Source organism: Diprion similis, chromosome 13, assembly GCF_021155765.1.
Source record: "Diprion similis isolate iyDipSimi1 chromosome 13, iyDipSimi1.1, whole genome shotgun sequence".
Classification (NCBI taxonomy): domain Eukaryota; kingdom Metazoa; phylum Arthropoda; class Insecta; order Hymenoptera; family Diprionidae; genus Diprion; species Diprion similis.
This window is the reverse complement of record NC_060117.1, coordinates 5,377,302-5,401,993: the sequence shown is the minus strand read 5'-3', so window position 1 is coordinate 5,401,993 and position 24,692 is coordinate 5,377,302. Positions and strand designations below refer to the sequence as shown.

General features: G+C 33.8%; 2 protein-coding genes across 2 annotated transcripts in view; one reads left to right on the top strand and one right to left on the bottom strand.

Annotated features, from left to right (window-relative positions):
- The window catches only part of LOC124413789 (glutaredoxin-3), a 41,159-nt gene that overhangs the window by 4,200 nt on the left and 12,267 nt on the right, over positions 1–24,692 (bottom strand). Inside the window, exons 3-5 of the mRNA XM_046894562.1 lie at positions 19,538–19,739; positions 19,323–19,437; positions 1,090–1,161 (exon numbers count right to left, since the gene is read on the bottom strand). Of these exons, the coding sequence (XP_046750518.1) occupies positions 1,090–1,161; positions 19,323–19,363 (113 nt within the window). The 5' untranslated portion in view covers positions 19,364–19,437; positions 19,538–19,739. The remainder of the gene's footprint in view (positions 1–1,089; positions 1,162–19,322; positions 19,438–19,537; positions 19,740–24,692) is intronic.
- On the top strand, positions 3,294–23,901 carry LOC124413787. Its single transcript, XM_046894559.1, has 9 exons — positions 3,294–3,574; positions 4,577–4,639; positions 9,357–9,412; positions 10,986–12,051; positions 12,798–12,878; positions 13,268–13,364; positions 21,462–21,671; positions 23,084–23,270; positions 23,673–23,901. Exons 1-9 carry the CDS (start codon positions 3,503–3,505, stop codon positions 23,836–23,838), a joined length of 1,998 nt encoding a protein of 665 aa, XP_046750515.1. The 5' UTR covers positions 3,294–3,502; the 3' UTR covers positions 23,839–23,901.

The window sequence follows — 24,692 nt, the reverse complement described above, 5'->3', positions numbered from 1 at the left end:
GGGAATTCATCGTGTTTTACATTACGAAAGGTTATCTTCGTCAATGTTTCATTTTATTTATATCCTTGCGAAAGTTCATTATCAAAGTAAACATTGACCTGTTTCAGGGGTCCTCGACAATATAGTCATGCTTATCAGAGATAAGAATTTTTTGAATTTATTTTACTATATGTTTTCTTAAACACGATTTTTTTAAGGCAATGACGAAATGTCTGTATTATGATCTATACTTTTAACAAATAAAAATATTCCTATAAATCATGGAATACAGATACTTTTAGTATCAAATTTTAATGTTAATAATCGTTATTTTTCGGAATATTTCTTTTTCCTTTGATTTACGGCATTTCTGATTATTTAATGAGAACAAAACTTCGAATAGATAAGTATTGATATTTTAAAAAATATGGAAATTGGAATTCAAATTCTGGTACCAAGGAACAGGTTTTCCTTCAATTTTATTTCCCATTACCATTTTTATGAAAACAAGAATAGTTCGGATGTTACTTAATCAAAAGTTAGTGCAAAAACCAGCGACTAATTTAAAAAATTTGGCTTCATTTGGCAAGACTGAGAAACACTGAAGCAGGTCAATACTAGTTTGAAGTAAAGCCGTTACACAATTCCCACCAGAGATAGTATACGTATATAACTATAATGCGTTAACCATACAATGACCCGAAAAACTTCCTCTGCGATTTCAAGTTATCGGTGCCTAAGGGTAGCTTCATATCGTGGGAAAATACCTCGAGATAGGTGTCAGTTATCTTCGAGTCATTGCACGCATTTACCCAGTCGATAAATCAGTGACTGCATTATGACTCAATTATCAGAAGGTATAATGCTCGGAGTAAAAATTTTAGAGGTTATGCGCGAACAAAACATTCTACTCATTGCAGCATGCTAAGTAGCCGATATTCAGTCGCACCAACAATCATTTAATCGAAGCAAAAGAATATTTCAGAGTCCTGGCTCAGATCCAAAAGTGAAGATATGCTTTACCATCGCATAGTTTGGCATGAATGAGGTTTTTTCAACGGTTTTAAAATCCTTAAAAACACTCCAGAGACCTGCCGTAATTAAACTCACTTGATGTAAGTGTTGAACTCGTCGACGGTCGCCAAGTTTGTGACAGCCATCCTGTCACCCTTCCCTTCAGACCTGCACAGCAGCGATAATGGAAATAAATATTCAGCTCTTCGACCGGCTCGCGCTACGCGACTCAGAATACTGCGGTCATGGATGCCCAAAGTCCCCCAAAGGCCAAGAACCTCGCATCACGAGGCGCTGACGACTAGTTCGACGGTTCGCCGCCAGGAGCAAAATGTTACGTATGTCTTACTCGCGTTAGTATCACGCTGTGCGATGAAGCAGGCTAGAGATATTGTGCGAGTAAGACGTCTGACATGGCCATGAACAACCATGAGGCAATCTATTGTCGTTTAGCCAGTCAAATCGGCGAAAAAAGACGTCTTAGGAAGTCGGAAGACGTTTTTTTAGCTTGAATTGTCCCATTAACAGATTTGGGAGTAACAATTGTTGTCAAGACGTTTCTTGGTTTTTGAAAGCATCTTCAAGACGAGATGTCTCGTCGTGTTGAACGTTTTTGAGGTTAAGAATTGACCTCACAACATTTTTTAGACTAACGATTTTCGCTGAGACGTCTTTTGGGTTGAATATCGTCATTTGAAATAGTCGAAAAATCTTTTTGAGATGTAAATAATCAATTAGACGTCTTTTGGGTTTTTTAGAAATGTAAAAATGTTCTTGTATGTAGGCAATTACTAAGGAGAATAAAGCTTGCCTGTAAACAGGCGCAACCGCGTTACGCATGCATAGTAAGTCCCAAAATTAAAAAACTGAGTATAGAATCAAACCTTAAAAAAATTAATACATTTCAAATTAAATATACTGTAAATTGTACATATTTCGAACAAAATATAAAGCATCTCAAAATATATATGTTTGTATTTAAATCACAATCCTACTTGATCAAAACTGAGGCCGAATTTTACTGCAACAATTTGAAGTTGAGTAGAATATCAAGTTCACTTTTCAGAAAAAATACAGTAACACATATAGATTCACAGAGAAAGTAGTAAACGTGCTATCGCATTTCAAACGAATGCGGTGCAATTTAACCTTATATATCCAATATAAATTGAAAAGATGAAACGGCGAGTTGCATTACATTCACATAATTTTACACAGCTACAAATGGTTAAGTGTAAATTTAAATATTTATTTATTTACCAAGTCAAATTGAAGGCAACTGCATCAACCGAGAAGAAAATAGAATACATCCACGTAAAAGGTTGGCAATGAATGTCAAATTCACAGTTAGGATTTAAGAAAATTCTAGAAGTTTATTTTTTTTTTCGTAATGAAACCTTCAACTCAAACATGCATTGTGAGACTGAACGATTGTTGAATTCGATTAACTGGCAAACCAGATTTTCAAAATGTATACATATTTTACTATAACTTCTCATGGTTGGAGCTGATCTTAAAATATTCTTCAGGATCTATCAGAGAAAGATTTTATGAAAAGACGCCATCCTGCAGGCGTGAGTAAAAGTAGTTCGTGCAACCTGTTCATTTGAAAGCTTTGCCGGTGGAGCATCGAATGTGACGTTAGTCGGTAGAGAAAGCGGGAAGCTTGTGTACTGACCATTCAAAATAAAGTTTCGAGAGAAATAACAGCGGCGGGTGCAGTTTGCAGGGGCGTAACTAGGCATTTAGGGCCCCCAGAAGAAGAACAGAAATTGGGTCCCCCGAGTGAATGACGAAACACATTTTTCTGAGGCCTCCCTCCCACGCTTCATAAAAGCGTTCCCAATAAGAAAGTAATAAATTTGATTCGTACATTCTATTCAGTGTAAAATAAAACTACCATTTATCCAAAAAATATATTTTAAGTTCTTGACTATACAATCGATATACCTATTAATACAGTAGCGATATTTAATTAAAGTAAGCATTTGGAAATGGAAAATGTCAGAAGTACACTGACAAGTTGTTATAGATCGGGTAAAATGATTCGATGGCATCTGATGGCAAACTAATGAACTGATTATAAAATGAATCAAACATTTAAAAAACCAAAGTGCTAAACGTCATGATTGCAAATTCGAACGAAATATTTCAACTTCACCCTCCCCCCCCCCCCCTGTCTCGGGGGGCTCAGGGTATTGCCCCAGCTTAGTTACGCCCCTGGTAGCACGGTTCCAACGGAATGAACGAACGGCATTCCCGAATCGTTCGAGAGTTTCCGCAAGATGGCATCGGCTCACGAGAGTCGGGGAGTGAGTGAATCAGAGAAAAAACTGTGGCATTCCGTCGATAAAAAGTGACAAGTGCGCGCCGGGAAGACGTGACAAGTGGAAGTTTTTTCCTATGTTTATTTATACACGTACGGGTGTGCGTTGTCGTTTATTACTGTTGCGATAATTCTTCTTTATTCTTCGCCTCACCCTTAATACAAAGTCGCGAAACGAAAGAAATGTCTGATAATGCAGTGAAGGAAAAATTTTGTAAGTTTAATACGGAAGATGTTGTCGCAATGTTGTTAAAGGTGAGTGAAAATTTTCAACGTACCTACACCGTACGCCTATGCTGACGGATTGTTTCAATTAGCACAATGCCCTCTACCGCTCGCCTGTAATGATCAGTGTGTGCATACGTACCTACGTATGCATCATTCTCCAGTGTCAGGATAGATCAGTGATCGAGAAACCGAGACACACGTGGTTCCGTGCCTTAAACTGCCAGACAGACGGTTATACATATGCACACCAGTAAAACGAACGGTTGAAACAGTCTCAGCCGGCGTTCCATTAGATCTCATTTTTGAATCTTCCGTGACTTAACGATTCGAAATTCGAAACATTTGAAAATTTCCCGGGAATTTTAAATCCATTCGAATTTCATTCGCGTCAGTTTTTTTTTTACCCTACTTTTATACGCCCAGAAATATTGTAACGGTTCGAAATTCGAAACATTTGAACATTTGCCGGGAATTTTAAATCCGTTCGAATTTCATTCGGTGCGTGAGTTTTGATTTCGACGCTACTTTTATACGCCCGGAAATATTGTAACGGTTCGAAATTCGAAACATTTGAACATTTGCCGGGAATTTTAAATCCGTTCGAATTTCATTCGGTGCGTGAGTTTTGATTTCGACGCTACTTTTATACGCCCGGAAATATTGTAACGGTTCGAAATTCGAAACATTTGAACATTTGCCGGGAATTTTAAATTCGTTCGAATTACTGTAGCGTGATTTTTGATTTCCACGCTACTTTTACACACCCAGAAATATTATTATGAGCTATTCTGCAAGCAATAACGAACACCAATCTCTTGCATACGTGCGATGTGGCATAATTGAGTATATAATAAATGTCCGCAAACTTGTCGATGTGTGCGTCTGATTCATTGCCGGAGAAAAACATAAAATATTATTTCTCCCGCGGTGCCAACGATAATATCAGGCGTGACAGCATCCTGCAAGACTGATATCTCTCTGCCGTATGACAATGAATTTCCTACACACACTGTGTAATCCATTTTACAGAACGGCTTGGACCATTGTTGCGAGGATATTGTGAACGCAAGGATCGATGGTGAAAAATTATTGGTGAGTGAATGTTTTTCCTTGTTTCGCAGCGATTTTTGGCCACTTGGCACAGAGTCGATTGTTTCATGCGTTTGCGTTTATTTTCGCAAAACACATGATGCATGAGGTGTGTACACAGGTGCAGTTGGAAGTATAATGCGTGCGAATGTAAATTGTTCGCGAAGCGTGCGGAAAACACGAGCCATTTGCTCGTTACGAAATAATTAACGTTTGTGCAGTGAATATTAATAAATTTAACTGTAAAGGTTATATACGGTAGGATTTCACAGAAGCACGGAGTTCCATGAAACTTCCGGAAAAAATAGCCTCGATTACACTGGACGGTTTTCCTTTCAAGCATGTATAAAAATGTCGTTTCCTTACGCGCGTCATACACTTTGAGAACGATTGTTTGTGAAATGAAAAATGGAATCATAAAATGGCGATTTTTTATCCTGTAAAATAATTATCCACGTCACGTTTAACCACGAATGGAGTTTGGATTTGTAATAAAATATCATGCGTTTTAGTTATTGGAAAAACCTAGTAAAATAGGCATCTCAACAATAATAATTGTTTAAGTATGGTTGAAATTACAAGAAAATAGCGTACACGATTAACTATTTAGTGTAATCATAATGAATGAAAAATAATAGTAACAACATGTTAGATTTTTGCAGTAACATTCGATTTTATTTTGAACCTAGAATTAGAACTTCCGGTTGCGAATAAGAATATAAAAATAGTCAAATATTTTTTGAACTAGCGACAAAAAAAATTCATTTCTAAACTTTCGATAGTGAAACTTGAATTTCTCTAGGAAAATTCAATTTTTTTTTCACAACGGAAAGCGAGTTTTATTCCTTTAAACTATGACAGTCAAGCCACAAGGAATCCAATTAGAGCCATGCAAGTAGAGATTGAGAATGTCTCACGGGTACAGTCCAGAAAAAAAGTATCAATAACTTTATAAACAGTTGACATTCGATCAATTTTTAAAATCCAAAAATCTTATCATTTGTTCAGGCTTAATTGATTATAAATCAGGGTTTGTCTTAGATTTCGATTTTCTATAATTACGGTGAATTTCACTGGAAATAAATCGAAGTTTAATGTCTTTTTCTGTTTCGTACAACAACACAGGAAAACTTTCATTCCAGTTACGAGTGAATTCATGAGAAAACAGAGAGTGTCGCGAGCCAAGAAACGTACTTTGTTTTAACATTGAAATGAAAATTCTGAGAAACCTTCTAATGTTCATTACCGTCGCGATTGTTTACCAGCATTTGATGATAAGGAAGTTTCCGATTCATCAAAAGTGAAAGACACCGCATGTCTCTTATTTAAAACGTATCTCGTTGTGACAATTTCACCAGTTTTCACGCCTCACCACTTCGCTTTTACACCATAAACTGCAGCTAGATATCCGATTATAATTAGTTTCGTGTCTTCAACCTATTAAGTCTCGTCGTACAAAACTGCTGAACTCGTAAATTTTGGGTCAATGGAACGGCGATTAACCTCAATATGCACTCGAACATATTTCTGTTTTAACATATTTTCACTAATCGATTATATTATCGATTGTCAGAAGTTCCCCTTAATCCCTTAATTCACGCCCACCTTTTTTTTTCTGCGGCTTATTATTTACTTAAAACTATTCTTTTAGGTAACAGCTGCCCAGTTTTTGGGGTCCACATGGCCCCTGAAATATTTCTGAATCTAAAAAAATATAAAACTTATTTATTTATTTATTTATTTATTGGTATAAAATAGCTCACGTAAACAAATGATTGAAATTCGTACTTTTCTACAAAAAAATCATTTCCTGATTAATCCGAATATCGATTTTTACACAAACTTAATACACAGTAAAAAAAATTTCTTATCATTGATTTTTTTGTCCGCCATATTAGATCGGCTGTTTTGAATTTTCGAGTTTCGAGTGGATGCAAAGTATCAAAACAATTATCAAAGGCTTCAAGATAATAAATCTCTCGAATATATATTGAAGCTGATTTATATTTAGGCACCTACTTTTAGTAAAGGAAGTAAAAAAGCCACAAATCCTTAACCGCAATGAGATCATTATTTTACTTTTATTATCACTGCGACGTTACAAAACGTACATTTGTTACGGCTGCCGAATGATCAGTTTTAATCTTAGAATATTTATCATGAAAAATCTTCTCAAAGGATGGAAGTAAAAAACTAGAATTGCTGACTCATGGAAAGAAAATTTTGTTCATAAAATTTGAAAATGTGGATAATCAAGTACAGAAAATTGAAAAAATAGAAAGATGAAGTATAAAAAGGCCAAAAAATGAAAAATCAAAATCGAGACTGTATAGGATTCTGTATTATCGAGAGGAATTCTGACGATTCTACACAGTTTGTCATTCTATATTCTAACCTTTCTAATCTTTTTCTTCTCCATACTTCGACTTCTAGCATTTTTAAATTCGATGTGTTAAGTTTTTGCTTTTTTCAAAAATTCGATATTATGGTCCGTCGATTTTTGGATTATTCTATAAATATTTTTACTTTCACCATTCTTAAGGGGCTGCCCGGGTGAATTTTAACGTCGTCGTCAATATCTGCAGACATCAAAGTCCACGTATCTTAACCTCTTAACAGCCCCATTCTATGCACAATTCTGAACAAAAAGTCTCCAAAACATTTTTATTTTATACAAAAATAAAGAAATGGCACGAAAACTACGAATTTATTATTGCGATTTCGTAGTTATCTTGCCATTTCTTTATTGTTACAGGAAATCGAAAATTATTTATAGTATTTTTGTTCAGAATTGTGTATAGAATAGGGCTTTTGAGACCTTTTTGCGTTTAAAAAACAGTGCGTTTAAACGTCCGAATCGATCCCCATAAGGGATTCTAACCTAACTAACGAGCAAAAAAAAAAAAAAAAGTATTTTTTCAAGAATTTTTTTAACGAGTTTTCATTGATTTTAATCACTTTTTATGCACAAAAATCGTGGTTGAAAATCAGTCTGAAAAAAAGTAAGTCTGCGGTGTTGATGATTTCTCGAAGATTTTTTCCATTTTTTCCAGACTAATTTTCAACCACAACTTTCGTGTATAAAAAGTGTGTGAAATCAATAAAAATTAAAATTAAACGGTGTATTTATCAAACGTAAATAAATTCTTGAAAAAACCATCTTTTGTTTTTTTGTTGCTCGACAGTTGGGTAGACACCTTAAAGCGAGTATAACATTACTTTGAGTTCAACGTAGTTAAGAAATTTTCTAAAAAATCGTCTAAAACTCTTCTATAATATACAATTTGAAATAAAAAGTAACGATAACGCGAGTTTCAATGTTTAACCAATGTTCAACTATTGAATTTATACTCAAAAAGAACACGACGTGTATTCTCTCGAAGTTACACAAATATCTGGAATATTGTGAAATAAAATAGAACAATTAAAACGTTCGTAAGCAATTGAATGTCATCGTATGAATCACGAACATTATTATTCATACGAATGATGGCAGCCAGATTATGTGTATATATATATATATATATATATATATATATATTTATTTTTTTCTTCCTTTTTTTTCTCCAATCTCTAAACGATATGACGATATTTCATGTATATACAATATGCTTGTACAAATTGTTGCTGTGCGGCTCGATGAGATATTTTTGTTATAAGATACGTGTATTGCGGTTTAGATAATATGCATCAGCATTGTCGACTGGACAACCGTTGTCAAACGCGTTGCGCACGCATTTCGAGATGTAAAATAAAGCGACACCATCGATTTGATTATTGATCCAACGACGACGCGACGCGAAATGTCAAAATTATGCACGTGCGTATTGAAAAAAAAAAAAAAAATTTTCAGTGGGAACGCGAGATTTATTTTTTTTTTTTTCTTTTTCTTTGTAAATACGAAAATTAACGAAACAACTGTTTCGATATCGCAGACAAAAAAAAAAAAAAAAAAAAATTGAATAACTATCGCGTTCCAAATGCCAAAAAGGCGATAAAAAATTTTCTTCTCGTCATTCAACTTGGAATCGTTCAAAACGTAAAGATCTGTAGAATTTTTTTTTTTTTTTTTTTCTTTTTCTTTGTAAATACGAAAATTAACGAAACAACTGTTTCGATATCGCAGACAAAGAAAAAAAAAAAAAAAAATTGAATAACTATCGCGTTCCAAATGCCAAAAAGGCGATAAAAAATTTTCTTCTCGTCATTCAACTTGGAATCGTTCAAAACGTAAAGATCTGTAGAATTTTTTTTTTTTTTTTTTTCTGACGTACCAACGCCGAAAAAGGCGTATAATAAAAAAAATTCAAGTTTTCCTCTGAAACATGAAAAGAAAATTTTTCAACTATTTGTATTTTTTTTTTTTTTTTTTTTTGTTTCCGTTCGAACGGCGATCAATTTTTTTTCTCCTCATTTTTAGGCATGGAATATATTTGCGAAGCGATTGACAACGAAAAAAAAAAAAAAAATGATACGCCCTTTTAGCATTTGGAACGCGATATATGTATATATATATATATATATATCTGCTCATAACTTTGAATTTTGAATTTTGACAATCTGCCAAACTTAGCCCCGTATTTGGAACCAATAAACGTAGGGAAAAAAAAATATAAAAAAAAAAAAAAAAAACGATCGTTAGTAAAATGTTATTTTTTTTTTATTTTTATTTTTTTTTTCTTCTTACAATATTGTTTCATCACTTTGAATAATTTTCCAGCTCTTGACGGGTAAAAGTAACTGGTGGACGGTCGGATTGGAACCATCTGTGCACAAGTGAGTGATAATCATAATATGTATTTACACATTAACAATGATAATGTGAAAAATTGACCGCCGATGACAGTTATAACAGTTATTCCGATGAATAATAATTTATTTATTCATTTATTTATTTATTTCTCTTCCTCTATTTTTTTCTCGTTATCATTGTCAAGGGATGTCCTAATTGTTTACTTGACACCACGTTCGAGTCTGCGTTAAAATTAAGATACACATTTTTTTATTACATGTTTCTGTAAACGATGTGATGGAAAGGTGAGTTTGTTTATTGAATAATAAAATATCTACAATTTGACAAATGAAAATTACTTTCAATGTAAATACTAACTTTTTGTTGTAGAGAAAAAAAAAAACGCGATTCAAAATCAGTGATTTTACGCTTTTGAAATCTTTTTTTTTACGTTTATATATACACATTAGGGTAGGCTGATTGTTTTTTCTTTTCGTTAGTGACCGTGAAAATATATATTATTGATATTAAGAGATTTCTATTTGCAATTTTCCATTTCCCGTTTAAATAAGGAAGGCAAATTTTTGTTTATTATGGAATTAGTTATTGTTCAACAACGGATCGGCGTATCGTGAAAAGCGATACATATTTCTGTAGCAAATTGAACGATCTGCAAAAAAAGGTCTTTTGCGATTTTTTCGTAAATCTACTGGTTCAAAATTTATTTAAGGTTGAATTCACGAAACAAAAAATAAAATTACTTCCGTTATTTAAACCGGAAATGAAAAATGTTAATTAAAAAAGTCATTTTTTCAGCCCACTCTGGTAATATGAGTATAAACCGGGAGAAATTTCACGCGGCTTTAAACGAATACCGAAAACGTCTTGACACTCGTTTATATTTGCTAACCACGCGCAAATTACGCTACTTGGGTACTGAGTTAGTGCAGACGGTAATGTGACCAGCCCGTTACTTACACATATACATACATAAATACATACATACTTATAGCTGCAACTAGCCAGAGCCGAAAGGTATTTATTTTTACACAACCGTAAACCACGTGGGAAACCGAATACTCAGCTTTCTGACTTCCGTTGTACAGAAAGTAACGTGGCGACTACATTTCTCGTTTTACTTCAAATTTCTTGAGTGAAGTAATTTTATAAAATATATATTACATGTGAAAAGAAGTAATTTATTCTTTGGTCAGAAATTAAAATCATTACAGAATTATTTATCAATTAACGTTCGAAATTAATTTTATCACGTAGTAATTCTACTTTAAGTAATTATTTGATTCGTAAGTGAAGAAAATCTTGGCAAAATAATAATAGTAATAGTAATAATAAATCGAAGATACCGGAATCTTAAGACTGAAATTTAAATATCGAAAAAAAGTAGTCGCAATTTTTCATAAAAAAATAAACTATATCACGTGACGTTTGGAGCCATTTTTTATAGTCGCGACCATTGCCGGAAAGAACGTTGCAAAAATTGAAAACATTATTACATAAAACTGCGTATTGAGGGTAATCAAAATTCAAAGTAAAAAGTTGAGATTATTATACAAAAAGAAAAGAAAAAAAGACAAATTTTTCTCTTCCATTTTCCAGGGATTTGTGCGAATTTGTTGAGAATCTGATCAGTAACCCAACGGATTATCTAACCGATCTCCGAGTTTCCGACGAAGAATTCTCACCGTCAAACGACGAGGATTACTCAAGCGATAATGAATTCTGGGGATCGGATTTTGAGGATGAAGGACCGCGATCACTGACATCAGTCGATGATTCGTACTCGTCTAACGGAAAAGAGCCGATCGAACAGTTGGAAATATACTCAAACGGCGAGTCGTGGAAGGAAAACAAAGCCAGGAGAGAGGAGATTTCGCCGGAAGCGGAAATCGAATCTGAAGAAGATATGTACATGAACAAATCAGAAACGGGCTATTCGCCCGGTAAAATAAACGGGGTGAGCATAGTCGAGCAGAGAAAAATCCAATTGGCGCAGCGAAATAGCGACGAGAAGCCGAAGATCGGTCCGAAACCGATGGTTCAGATTCCGAACGGGTGGAACGCAAAGATGGCGTCGCGTAAAGCGAAGGAGCTGATGGAGTCACCCGCCACGAAAGTTAACTCGCCTACGAAATTCCCGGCAAAAGAAAGTCTCGCGGCGAATTATGAACTCCAGAGAAAATTGTCCGCCGGTTTAAACGGTTTGGGGATAAAAACATCGCCGACAGAATCACCGATTGGTTCAGTCACCGCCTTTCCGAGCATTAAGGGAGCGCGGGAAAAGCTTTCGAGGGATCTAGCGTCCGCGCATGCGCAGAAAGCGATGCCGAAACCGCCGGCGCCTGCGCCTGCGCCTGCGCCGCCTGATAAACTCCAAATCGCTAAATCTGCGCTCCCTCTACCGAAGCCACCGGACAACTCGAGGATTGGCGCTTCGCCCCTTGCATCGTCGAGATCGGCCGATGACAGTGACGACGATATGTATGAACCGATTGACGAACGGCCACCGGGTGCTTTGAGTATTGGAGAGCTTAATAATGGCAGCACGGAATCCATGGCGAGCGGAAGTATCCACGGAAGTTCAGTTGGAAGCATCTATCATGAAGCGAGCGACAGCGATACCGAAGGGAATTACGAAACACCGAATCAACCTATTCCGGAAAGAGTGAGTCGGTTTTGGGATTTTTACTGCTGAGCGGAATTTGTAAATTTTTAAATTTTGGCTACTGTCATCGAATCATACAAGCTATGGAATATACGTTTTTTGTTCACGGTTATGAGACGTTACGAATTTGGATAATTTTTTGAGAATTTTCAAACAAAATTTAAACACTTATGATTTTACAATATTTTCACCAAAAACTTGACCATTTTTCAATTTTTTAATGATTTGGTAAATGATGACCTTTTTTTTTTTTTGAATATTTTCAAGAAGAATTTGACCGTTTCTGATGTGTTTTTTTTTTTTTTTTTTAATTTTAGCCAAAAACTAGATGAATTCTGGTTTTTGAAAATTTTTCACCGAAAACAACAATTTTTTACTTTCGATAAATTGAGTCAATATGGATCATTTCTTAAAACTTTAAACAAAAACTCGACCGTGGCTGGTTTTTTTTAATTCTGACCAAAAACCTGACCATTTAGGATCTCTTAATATTTGGACTAAAGACTCGACCATTTTTGAGGAATTCGTTAAATTTTGAAAATTTACAAAAAAAAATTTCAGCACAAGTTGAGCATTCTGAATTTTAATTATTCACTTAAATATCTCGATGTTCAAATTAAGATAATTTTTTTCAGTATTAGACGTGACAGTTTGAACTTTGAAAACTCTGAATTTTTATCGGTAAAATAGTAATAAATTGAAAATCAACTTTCTTATCAAGTGACAAGTTCTTTTATCACCCACAGCTGCCCGTTTATTTCCCGAATAAGAAAGTGATCTCGCAAATGAACAGTTTACCACATGGAAGAGATCGGCCACTCCACACAGTAGGTATAATAACGGTTTTCATTAAAAGATGACAGATGAATCTATTTACCACCGGTCGGTCAAGAAATTCGTTATTCAAAACCGTTACCGACCAATTCGAATTGTGAGAATATCGGTTATTTAGACTGCCGATTTATCGGTCGATCGAAAACCTGGTTAGTGAGAAATATCGTTTCATCGATCATTGCATGATGACTGAAAGTAATAGGAAGGAAGACAAAGAATGTACTTGAAACTTGAGGAAAAAAAAGTTTCCTCTCCTGTCATAACGAACCGAGATAAACTCATGACAGTCTTGACGTGACTTTTATTCGCGGTTTTACATTCGCGATACGATGCGTACGAGAAAGATAAGACACGTGAATTATCTTATTCCTTCGCTTTACAGCCGGGTGAAGATGGATATGAGCCACCGATTCCGAAGAGAACATCCACCCTGCCTAGAACCTTACCAGCTACACCATCGTCGAGGACCGGTATAAAAAGTTTGTAATTTTCTTCATTAAATTTTACTTTCATTTCCATATTTTTAAAATTTAAATCATACGCAGAAAAAAATTTCATTTCATGTTTTTTTTTGTTTCTTTTGTTATATAGTAAGTTATAATTACCAGAAATTTATAGTAAAATCGGTATCGTTGTAATAACGGTACAAATATTGTTCGAATTACAAAACAATTCGTTACAAGAAATTATTTAATGTTATTATAGTTGCCAGTGTTAGAATTTTTCAAATCGAATACCCCCCCCCCCCCCCCCCCACCTTTTTTTTGGTTATAGTAAAAATCGAAAACTGTTTATTACTGCTTTAAAAAAGTTATAATTATGATACAACGGTTTCAGAGATCGCATTTTCGCTTTATTATTACGTATTCAAATTCTAACTGTAGTTTCCCACGATTTATTTAAGGGGAAGGATTTCGGTGAAATTTTGGTTATATCGAGTTTTTTTTTCTTTTCCAAATGAGTAAAAAAGATGTGATGAAAAATTCTTTCAAACAAAATCTAGAATACGGGAGTGCGTGTCCTGAAAAAAAAAATTTCAATCCTTTGCGATAAAAGTTTACGTGCAAGAAATTTTTGGAAGCAGTAAGCCGGAAATTTTCTGCAAATTTCGAATTTTTTTTTTTTTAGTTGTTCAAAAAATAAAAAAAGCGATATTATAAAAATTCCATCATTTTTCGCCCCAGCAATTGCAAATATTAAAAATTCCGATCAAGCTCGCGACGATTTTTTGTTAATATTTTGTGTTTTCTTTAAATCAAAATCTCGCGTTGAACTTAAAGAATTGTGAAACGGTGTAAAATCGTAACAACAATAATTCGAAACAGAGTTAAAAACGGGTTAGATTCAATACATCGAATATCATTCGTGCGTGTCCAACGATGACAAAAAATTGAACAACAAAAGGATGTCAACCATGAACCAGTCATGCAGAATTAAGTCACATATTAACGATTGTGGGAGCTGTAAGCTCGCAAGCGTCAAGAGTCTGCCTACAGTTGCTTCTTATGCAAGGAGGATGTAATTCTCTAACAAGAAAACTAAGAAGAGGGGAAAAAACATATACATATATACCGAAGTGAAAAATCCACTCGGTTAAGTTCCAAGTGGTTGTTGGAGAGAAGAAGAGCGGGAAAAAAAGTTCGATGCAAAAGTCGCAAGAAACAGTCCACGTATGGGAAACGCATATGGTGTACAAATGGTGTCCCTCTCAACCACTTGCCACTTAACAAAATGTATGGTTTCGTGTCATCTGGAAGTCTCGCTGCATCAGTTTACTCCCGACAATCGCGTGCAACATACATCAATCGCAGCCTTAAATATTTCTCAACGATAACAATAATAAAAATAACAATAATAATAAGAATATTAATACTATCAAGTCAATTTGACACAGTTCGAAAACACGCGGAAATGGAACGTAATTATAATTGGCGAACGAAGGACGTTGTCGCTAGGTTTCTATTTCCCTGAAATAGACAAAGTAATACGGTGATCAGTTCATTCGTGGATTTGAAATCGCTGTAGGATGTCAATTGTAATCGTCGGTTCCTATGAACTTCTTTGTAATTAATTGTGAAATGTGTATATAAATATAAGATAAAAATGGAGTGAAAACTGGTCTCCTTTGACACGTGATGCGGATAAATAGTTGAAATGGATTGTAATTGAGGTTAAACGAAACGTGCGAAAGAGGTTGTATCGGAAAATGTCCTCATGACGTCAGAGTCTGGTTGTCGCGGCGCCATTTTGTCACAACATAACCTAAGTTTCTTTATTTTAATTGAGGTTAAATGGAATTATTCGGTTTTCAAATGACTCGTGTGACATAAATTAACGAAATTTAATCAACGATTTACCTGTTTTATCATCCAATGCGAAAAAACACAGTCAAGTGTCAGCAGTTAGTCTGGTTTTATTAGTTCGATTTTTTCCCACCAGATGACGCATCGAAAAGTGACAAAATAATAACGTCGACTTCGTTTGGCCATTTTGTCACAACATAACCTAAGTTTTTTTATTTTAATGAGGCTAAATGCAATTCTCTTCGGTTTTCAAATGACTCGTGTGACATAAATTAACGAAATTTAATCAACGATTTATCTATTTTATCATCCAACGCGAAAAAACACGATCAAGTGTCAGCCGTCAGTCTAGTTTTATTAGTTCAATTTTTTTCCACCAGATGACGCATCGCAAAGTGAAAAAATAACAACGTCGACTTCGTTTGCACTTAGACTTACGGCGCGGTGCGGTTTTCCGGTAAATTCCAGTGACGCGATAATTTATTGCGGAAAAGCTGGTTAATTAAAGAGATCGGATAATGATCTGAATTAGAGTAATCGACTCTTTCGAGTTATGGTGGGATGTGCTCCTGCTTTTATTTGAGGGTTGGCAGGCAGTTATTGGGCGGTCTTGGAAGCCGTTTGGCCGACGAAGTCGCCGATATGATCGTCCGCATAAAACGCGGACTTCTGAGGTGCTGCCATGCTCAGATAAGCGAAACGCCCGAACTCCTGGAAGCCCCGGAGACCCCGGAACCCCCGAAACGACCAGGTAGATACTCCGTGACGTCACGAGGTGAAGGAAAAATCTTTGAGATTTTGCTACATTTTTTTTTTTTTTTTGTTAGATAAGCAAGAGTAGAATTTTCATTTGGTGAAATGGAATGTACTGTACATTTTTAGCAAATTTAATAAAAATTATAAGGTGAATTTTTTTTTTTTAATACACTTTTTGAAAAAATAGGGAAACTCATTTTTGCATCGATTTTCTTAGTCGGAGGTTTTTCCGTTCGTTGATCACGAATTTGAAGTAAGACTTTGATCGTTTCTCAATCTCAAGATGGTGGATCCAATATGGCGGATGTAAAATCGAAAGAACTATAAAAATGAATTAATATATATGTTTATTTTTGAATAAACTTGATATTTGAGTGTTCTTACGATAAGTTAGATTTCGTGTCAATGACCCTAGGAGAAAGCGTAGTTTTTCGAAATTGACTGCAGTCATTTTTTTTTATCGACATTTTCGTATTCCTATGACTCAAAAAAGTAATATTTCGATGGAAAATTAAATTTTTTTTTCTACCAACAATTAAAGATTATCAGGAAAAATACTACGTAGCTTGACAAGGGAAAAAAAAAGATTTTTCCTTCGTACTATTTTAAAGCTTTTTCTGGCAAAAAAAAAATTTTGAAAAAATTAGAAGCTGGAGTCATTTTACTATATATATCATTGCTAAAACATTTTCATACGTCATAACGGGTTTTTTAAATTTTTTCTAGATTTTTCGGAAACATTTTCCGATTGGCAATTTTTTTTTTATCAGTAAAATGGAAAACGAAAAAAAAAAATGTCAAGTGAAAAATCTGTAATAATTCTCAACAATCCGTTGTGAAATATGAAAATGCTTCAGGAACCATCCATAGTGAAACGACTCCCGCTGGTAATTTTATTCAAGTTTTGTTTTTTTTTCCATTTCGGAAAAAGCTTGAAAACAGTAAAAAGAAAAATCCTTCCCACTTTGGCTCTGATCTTGAAAATTTTCATGTCTGACGGACGATTATCGTTGCAGAATTTTTTCAGATTTTCAAATCGTATCGATCGATAAAATGGTTTTGAAAAATTGTAAAAAATTCGAACGTTGTCGAAAAAATGTAGAAAAAAATTTAAAAAAATACAAATTTCGTGCTTTTCAAAGTGAAAACAACCGTATATAAAAATTTCCGACCATAAATCCGAGATGCCAAAACGTTTTGTCGTGGGCATTGTGCTCTCGATCGTTACGCTAGATCGGATAACAAGGCATCGCTGCTTTTTTCACAGGCTGTATGTATATATACAAATATTATATATAAATTGTGTAAAAGACTCGTTTTAAAAAGTACGATATATTGATACTGATTATTATCGATATAATTATTCTCGATCCATATTGTTATCCCAATAATCCTCGCAAAGTTTTACTTTTCATTGATCATAGGGACGTTATTAATACTGGGAATAGACTATATAATAATGGGTGCGGCTGTACTGACAATATGGCGTTTGAAATCGGTCATAAACTAATTACAAGCGTTTCGGGCTAAATATAATGTAAAAAATTGTAACGAGTCAGAGGATTTTTATTTCGTTACTTAAACCTGAAAGTTTTTACTAGTTTTTTTGAATTTCAAGTTTACTTATAGTTAGTTTTTTTTTTATGAGGTGGAAAATTATATTTACGAGTAAAAAGTATTTATTTATTTACTTATTTATTGTTAAAACTGTAAATTAGTGGGGTTTTTTTTTTTTTTTTTTTTTTTTCTCAAATAACGATTTGATTAGGCAAAAAATGAAGTTGGGAGAAAAATTTTGGGGGAAAAAAAAATTAGAATCAGGCAGAAACGAGATGCGGTAAGAGGAAAAAGAAAAAGAAAAAGATAGTGAAATAAAATTCTCGCGTGACTTTGCACGCGTGTTGATGAAATCCTACGAAACAACGATTTGCGTGCAACCTCGAACCTCGTGCGTATCCATTTGCCAATAAAATCGTGATAAATGAATACACAGCTCTTGTAAAGATCCGATAAATCAACGGAAAAGGTGAGGATCTAATCAGTAGAAAAAGCATTCCGTGGCATATCGAGGAGCGATAGAATTAGGTCGCGTCTGGGTTTCGAACTCTGAAAAAAAATTATTCAAAAACCGGCAGATCGACCGAAAAAATGTGTTAATAAAGATTTGCTTCGAGAGGAATGTAATTTTTTTTGTTTGTTGTTTTTTGTTTTACAAAGAGTTACAGCGAAAAGTTTTTTTATAGCGAAGAAAATTTTTAGACAGATGTGCTGGATATTTTTTTTTTTTTTTTTTTTTTCTTAATTTAACGAAATTACTGTTAATTTTTTGTCACATCAAGAATAATAATATTTATCGTTAATAATTGGGTTGAAAATTGAAGAGATATAATTAGAAAGTTAGTAAAGTAACGACAATTGGACAAATTTTTTTTTTTCTCACTGTTAATCTTGCATTCGAAAGTTTTGGTGAAACAAAAAAAAAAGAAAGATCGTTCAAATCAAAGTGTAAAGTAAAGACTCGAAATTTCTGGCACTTTTGGTTTGTTTGTTTGTTTGTTTTTTTTTTTTTTTTTTTTTTTTTTTTGTTTTTTTATTTGAGTGCAGAAGTATTCCCTGTGGAAATAAATATTGACAATATACGGGGTATTCCACGCCAACTCGACCAGTGTTAAACCACGATCATCTAAAAATCATTTCATACTTTTTTTTTCTAACATTCTACTCGGTAAAAAACGAGACCTGAATTTTTTTTCTTCTACGTATACATATATGTATACATTTTTTCAAATTGGAAAACGAGCTGTTCTAATTTTTGGCGTTCAAATTTTGAAAATGTAAACGATCTCTTTGAGACAATTCTATTTCTGCCGGAAAGTTGATAAGTTTTTGAATGAAAAATAATGCAAAAGGGAGTAAAAAAAAAAAGAAAGTAAAATAGAAATTCTTCCCTTTAGGTTAGAAAAAAAAAGAAGCTCCTCACAAATGGGGCGAGTATTTTTTCCAATCTACTATACAGATCGACGTTTTTACTTTACCCAACGTTTTTTTTCACTTCTCTGAATTTGACCTTCCGTCGCAGAAAAACTTATCGAAAAGTCCGTCCGTCGTTGAAAGACAATTTTTCTTCAAAAGACGATTTATTTTTGTCAAGGGATTTCGAAATACCAGATTTCAAAGACTAAGAAGAAAAAAAAAAATAAGAAAATTAACCAAACATGTCAGAACTCGGGTGAAGAAATTTCGCGGGAAGAGCAAAAAAAAAAAAAAAACAAAAAAACAAAAAAAAAAAAAAAAACCACAAGTTCCAGAACTTTTGACAGCGATGAATCGTGCCGTAAATGAAAAACGAAAAAATGCAAAATGCATCGAGGTACTTGCCTGTCATTGCACTCCAGTTTTCCCATCAGATAATTGAGCATCCTTGCGCGTCCCTTTTAAATTCTCGCAGACTCCCTCGACTCGAGATTTGACTTCGACGTCTCGTGACCGTTTACTGAAATTTCGAGCCGCGGTTTGAAAGAGGATTGAGGATGAAATGAAACTAAATCCGGGGATTTTTCTGTATTCTTAACCGTTCATTATGAGTTTCTCACCCCACGCTGAGAAGTGAATTCGTTAGACCACCGCGTTGTCAGAGCCGCAGGCTTATTGTTTCTAAAACGAGCCTCAAAATATCTTCTCAGTTTTGTTCGCGGTCTCGAGCCCGCCGGGTTGACACTGGAATCGTTTTTCCTCCTTTCTTCGATCGTGTTCACCTTCGCTCCTCAATTTTCGACAGCCTGACGAGTTTCGAAACTAAAAAAAAAAAAAAAAAAAAAAAATCAATTTTTTTTTTCTTCTCTTTCTCTTTCATTTCACGTTTTTTTACGGTTTTTTTCGCGGCAGTTTTTACACTTTAATCGGTACTTTTTCAATTAATTTCATAAGCAGTTGTTCATCTATTCGTGACATTCGTCTGCTGTTTGAAAAAAAAAAAAACAACAAAAAAATAACAAAAATCAAAAAAATTATAAGCAATAGATTGGATATAAATTTGCCTTTCTTGTCAAAGTGTTTACAGAAATTAAGAAAAATCTACGAGAATCGATCGATTTCATTCAGCAACTTCACCGGGGCACAAATTATTATTATTATTATTATTGTTATTATTATTATTCTTTTGTTTTTTTGTGATAATTTTTTATCGTTAGATATTAAATTGTCTAATATTTGCAAGTACCTGCATAGATTTTCGTCGACAAAGTAACGATATTCAACCGAGCGATGAAGAAAAAAATTAATAAATAAGTAAATAAATAAATCAGTGTTACGGTTGGATTGTAAAAAAAAAAAAAAAAAAAAAAAAAAAATCACACACAAAGTCGGCTAATCAAACTAAGCCAAGGTATAAAGAATGAAATTCTATCGTGTCCAATGATTTTTTTCTTAATCTTAAAACACTTTGAAATTAAAAAAAATCATATTCAAAGTTATTGCTTAGAATTTGAAGATCGTTTTTTTTTTTTCTCTCACTCTCTCTCTGTCTCTCTCTTTCACCTCGTCACGAGTAAATAAAGTTTATTGTAACGAACCTCTCGTGTGAAATTAATTATACAATATTTATACTGATTCAAAATCATCGTTTAACAGTGAAATTTCAATTTACGCCCGGGAAGATAAGCTGTTTTTTTTTTTCGTTTTTTTTTTTTTTTTTTTTTTTTTTTTTTAATCCTCATCTTTCGCATCGTCGCGAAAAACGGCTCGAGGCTGAAATTTTTTTTTTTTTTTTTTTTCTCTTCATCGATGGCTGCGTCGATCGGGGATCTCAAGAGGAGCGTCTCTCTGAACACGGCTGCAAGACGACAAGCGAGCCTTTCGGAGTGTCTGACAAACGCCGCGCTCGCCGAGGCTCGCGAAAAATTAGCAAGTCTGTATCGGATCGAAAATTTAACACCTCATATCAACGGAGATAACATCAGAGAAGATTTTCCTCGAAATATCATTATCCGTGTCGCCTGAGTTTTTTTTTTTTTTTTGTCTTATGTTGTCTATTTATTTATTTATTTGTTTATTTATTTTTTTTTATGGTTGAAAAAAGATGTTAAATTCGAAAAAAGATGTCGAAAATAAAGTCGAAACGTTCGCTGTTCCGTTGATTGGGGGAAAAAAAAAAAAAAAAAAAAAAAAAAAAAAAAAAAAACAAACCCCACGCGGCGAACGGTTCGATTTATTACATTTCAAAATCCCGTTGGAATTTTTTTTTTATATTTCTTTTTAGATCAACCAACCGTTGTTTTACGTCGGGCAGTGTAACAAAGCCACGAGTGAATAAATTTCGATGAAAAAATTCCTGAAAATACCTGAATGTATAAAGTTTGAATATAAAACAAAAGAAAAAAAAAAAAAAAAACGGAAGGAATCGAATCGACAGTTTTTTGTATAAAAATTTTTTAAACTCGCCTACTTTTTTATTATCGATTTACTCGAATTTGTCATTTGATTTGAATTTCTTTTAATTTCGTTTTTTTCGCTTTCCAGAACCATTACAGCCTGGAACTTCGTTGACTTATCCGAAGCCCAGCCATTCGTTGATTTCAGAACTATCAAACAGGCCTTTGCCATCTCCGCCGAACCGGAACAGGCCTTACAGGCTGGCGGATGTGACCGGAAGTGGCTCTCAGCCGTTCACGGAAAAGCCGTGGTTCCACAACGTGAGAAGAGAGCAAGCCGCAGCCTTGGTCAAAGAAGGTGAGAAGATCGAACACTTTGATTCAATTTTAATAATTAATCGACAGTTGGATTCGATATTTCGTCAATTTCGAAATAAATTTCTGATATATATATATATATACATATATATATATATATTAGGGTGATTCAAAATAAAAATAATAATTTTTTTTTTTGCAGAAACAGGCTCAAAAGTTTTATTTAGATATAAAAGTAAGCCTGTAAAAATTTGAGTTCTTAATATTAATATTAAGATGCTTCTCATCGCACTTTTCTATTTTCCATAAGAATAAGACGGAAAAAATGGATTTTGCTCTTTCTGATTTTTATGACTAGCCAACGACGCGTCGTACAGAAAATTCATAGACATATTTTGGTAGAAAATTGAACGCTATAGAAAAAAGATCTCTTGTCATTTTTTGATGAATCTACTCTTTCAAAAGTTATCTAGGGGTCAAAAATTGACCCCGTATAACTTTTGAAAGATTAGATTTATCAAAAAATGACAGTAGACCTTTGTAGAGCGTTCAATTCCCCACAAAACTGTATTCATGAATTTTCTGCACAACGCATCGTTAGCTAGTTATAAAAATTGGAAGGAGCAAAAACAATTTTTCCCGTGTTATTCTTATGAATAAAAATTGACCCCCTATAACTTTTGAAAGAGTAGATTTATCAAAAAATGACAAGAGATCTTTTTTCTAGAGCGTTCAATTTTCTACCAAAATATGTCTATGAATTTTCTGTACGACGCGTCGTTGGCTAGTCATAAAAATCAGAAAAAGCAAAATCCATTTTTTCCGTGTTATTCTTACGGAAAATAGAAAAGTGCGACGAGGAGCATCTTAATATTAATATTAAGAGCTCAAATTTTTACAGCCTTACTTTTACACCTAAATAAAACTTTTAAGCCAGTTTCTGCCAAAAAAAAAAAATTTATTTTATTTTGAATCACCCTAATATATTATATATTACTGTTAAAAACCTGTGAGTCGACTGTTTGTTCAATTTACAAAAATACAATAAATTTATCACGCAATATTGTAATTTCAAATTACTTTTTACTTTGTGCGCGTGATTTTTTTTTCGCATTTTTTTTTTAATTCAATTTAATTTAATTTTTTCATTCTTTTAAAAAAAATTTTTTTTTTAATTTTCTGAGATTACAAAACCGCAAAGATTCGTTAAACGTAGTAGTAAAATCGATTTTCGACCGAATCCAAATCTGTTCTTGCGTCACAAAAAACAAAAAAAAAAATTTAAAAAAAAAACCAAAAAAAAAAAAAAAGGAAAGAACAAGCGAAAAACAGTAGAATCGACGTAACGCCGCTCAGAATTGATTTCCGCACGGAATCCAACCTGTACATACATGTAAAAATTCATCCAAGATAATGCAAGTTTTTTTTTTCTTCTTCTTCAAATTTTCAAAGGACCTCGAATCGGGGCTATTTCACGGGCGTTTGCAGCTGCGGCGGATATTTCGACAACGAATTCAACGGTCGAAGGATGCTTTCTCGTAAGACCATCGAGCACATATCCCGATCGGCCTTTCACTCTTGTGCTCTGGGCAATCGGTAGACCCTACAACATTGCGATACGAATAAAAACCGACGGCACGTGAGTATTTGAAAAAAAAAAAAAAAAAAAAAAAAAAAACAGAAAAGAAAAATTTTGATTTTTCTTCTTCACCAGAAATAAGAAAATATTTTCTCACGTTATTTAATTTTAATCTTTTAACTTTTGCTCGTGAACTTGAGATATATCGATTAAATTTTTTTGTTTGAAAAATAAATCAAATATTTGTGAAAGTTGAAGAAGAAGAAGAAGAAGAAGAAGAAGAAGAAAAATAAAATAAAAAAAAAAAAAAAGTACAGAGACTAAAAATCAGTTTTATTTATTTATTTATTATTTCTTTTTTTTTTCTTCTTCTTCTTCTTCTTCTTCTTCTTTCGTACAGAGATCATAATTTAATTTGATTAATGAACGAGGCTTAAAGTTTTCGCAACGAATTTTTCGCAGATACGCACTGGGAGAACCGAAATCGGGAGAAATTACTTTCGGGACGATCGACGCCCTCGTTGATTACTATCAGAAGAACGATCTTGTGCTGAAAAGCAAAGGTGTCCAAACCGGAACAACTCGGCTGACGCAAACGCCGCAGAAGAAGAACGATTGGACTGATTGATTGGACGACGTTTAAGTTTAACGTGTAAAAAAATTAAAGCTCCGAAGCTTTGAAATTGTATAAATACGGAAGAGCGATAGCTTTAAGTCTAAGAATCGATGCTGAGAGCTTATATATATATATTATTTATATTCGAGATTGAGAGGCGGCGGATACGAAAGAAAAATTCAACGTTTAGTCGTGACGTCAACGTTCGGCGAATTCGTTAAATCGATTATTTATAAATTAAAAGGATAAAAAAATGTGTTCGATATTTTTATGTACGATTCGTTTTAGTCAAGTAAAAATAGATCTGAATAGAAAAAATATTCTGCGTTTTGAGAAAACAGAAAAAAAATCTGACGTGTTTTTTTTTCAAAAACCGATGTCGTTAGATGTAAAATAACTTGAACACCGTGTAGAGCGGAAAATTCTACACCGAATTATGTCCTCGTGTGTCAAAAACGGAGACGGATCAAACTATAGAGTCAAAAAATTGCGACGAAGTTGCGATTTTGAGGTTAGAGAGCTGAGAAATTCTTCGGACTCGGTCGATAAGTAGAATTTCTAGTTTTTTGTTTTTTTTTTTGTCACGTCATTATCTCAATTTTAAAATGATCTCAGATTACTTATAGATCTTTTTCTCAGGCCGATTTTTTTTGTTAATCGAGCTTTAAGAAAGGCTGAATTTCGTATACTAACAAAAATTTGAATCACCGTCTTTTTCACATCGATTCAAAAGATTTCGGAAATAAATTATTTTTATGGTATGAGCCTGCATTGATTGAGTTTAGAAAAAAAAAAAAAAAAAAAAAAAAATACTGCATCATTTATTTACATTTTTGATAAATAATATTATTCGTTAATTGCACATA

Bases quoted from the DNA above. Each gene is read 5' to 3' on its own strand.
- LOC124413787 (XM_046894559.1), top strand. From the start codon at position 3,503: ATGTCTGATAATGCAGTGAAGGAAAAATTTTGTAAGTTTAATACGGAA. The intron at 4,640-9,356 runs GTGAGTGAATGT...ATAATTTTCCAG, and splicing joins TCGATGGTGAAAAATTATTG to CTCTTGACGGGTAAAAGTAA. The intron at 12,879-13,267 runs GTAGGTATAATA...TTCGCTTTACAG, and splicing joins GAGATCGGCCACTCCACACA to CCGGGTGAAGATGGATATGA.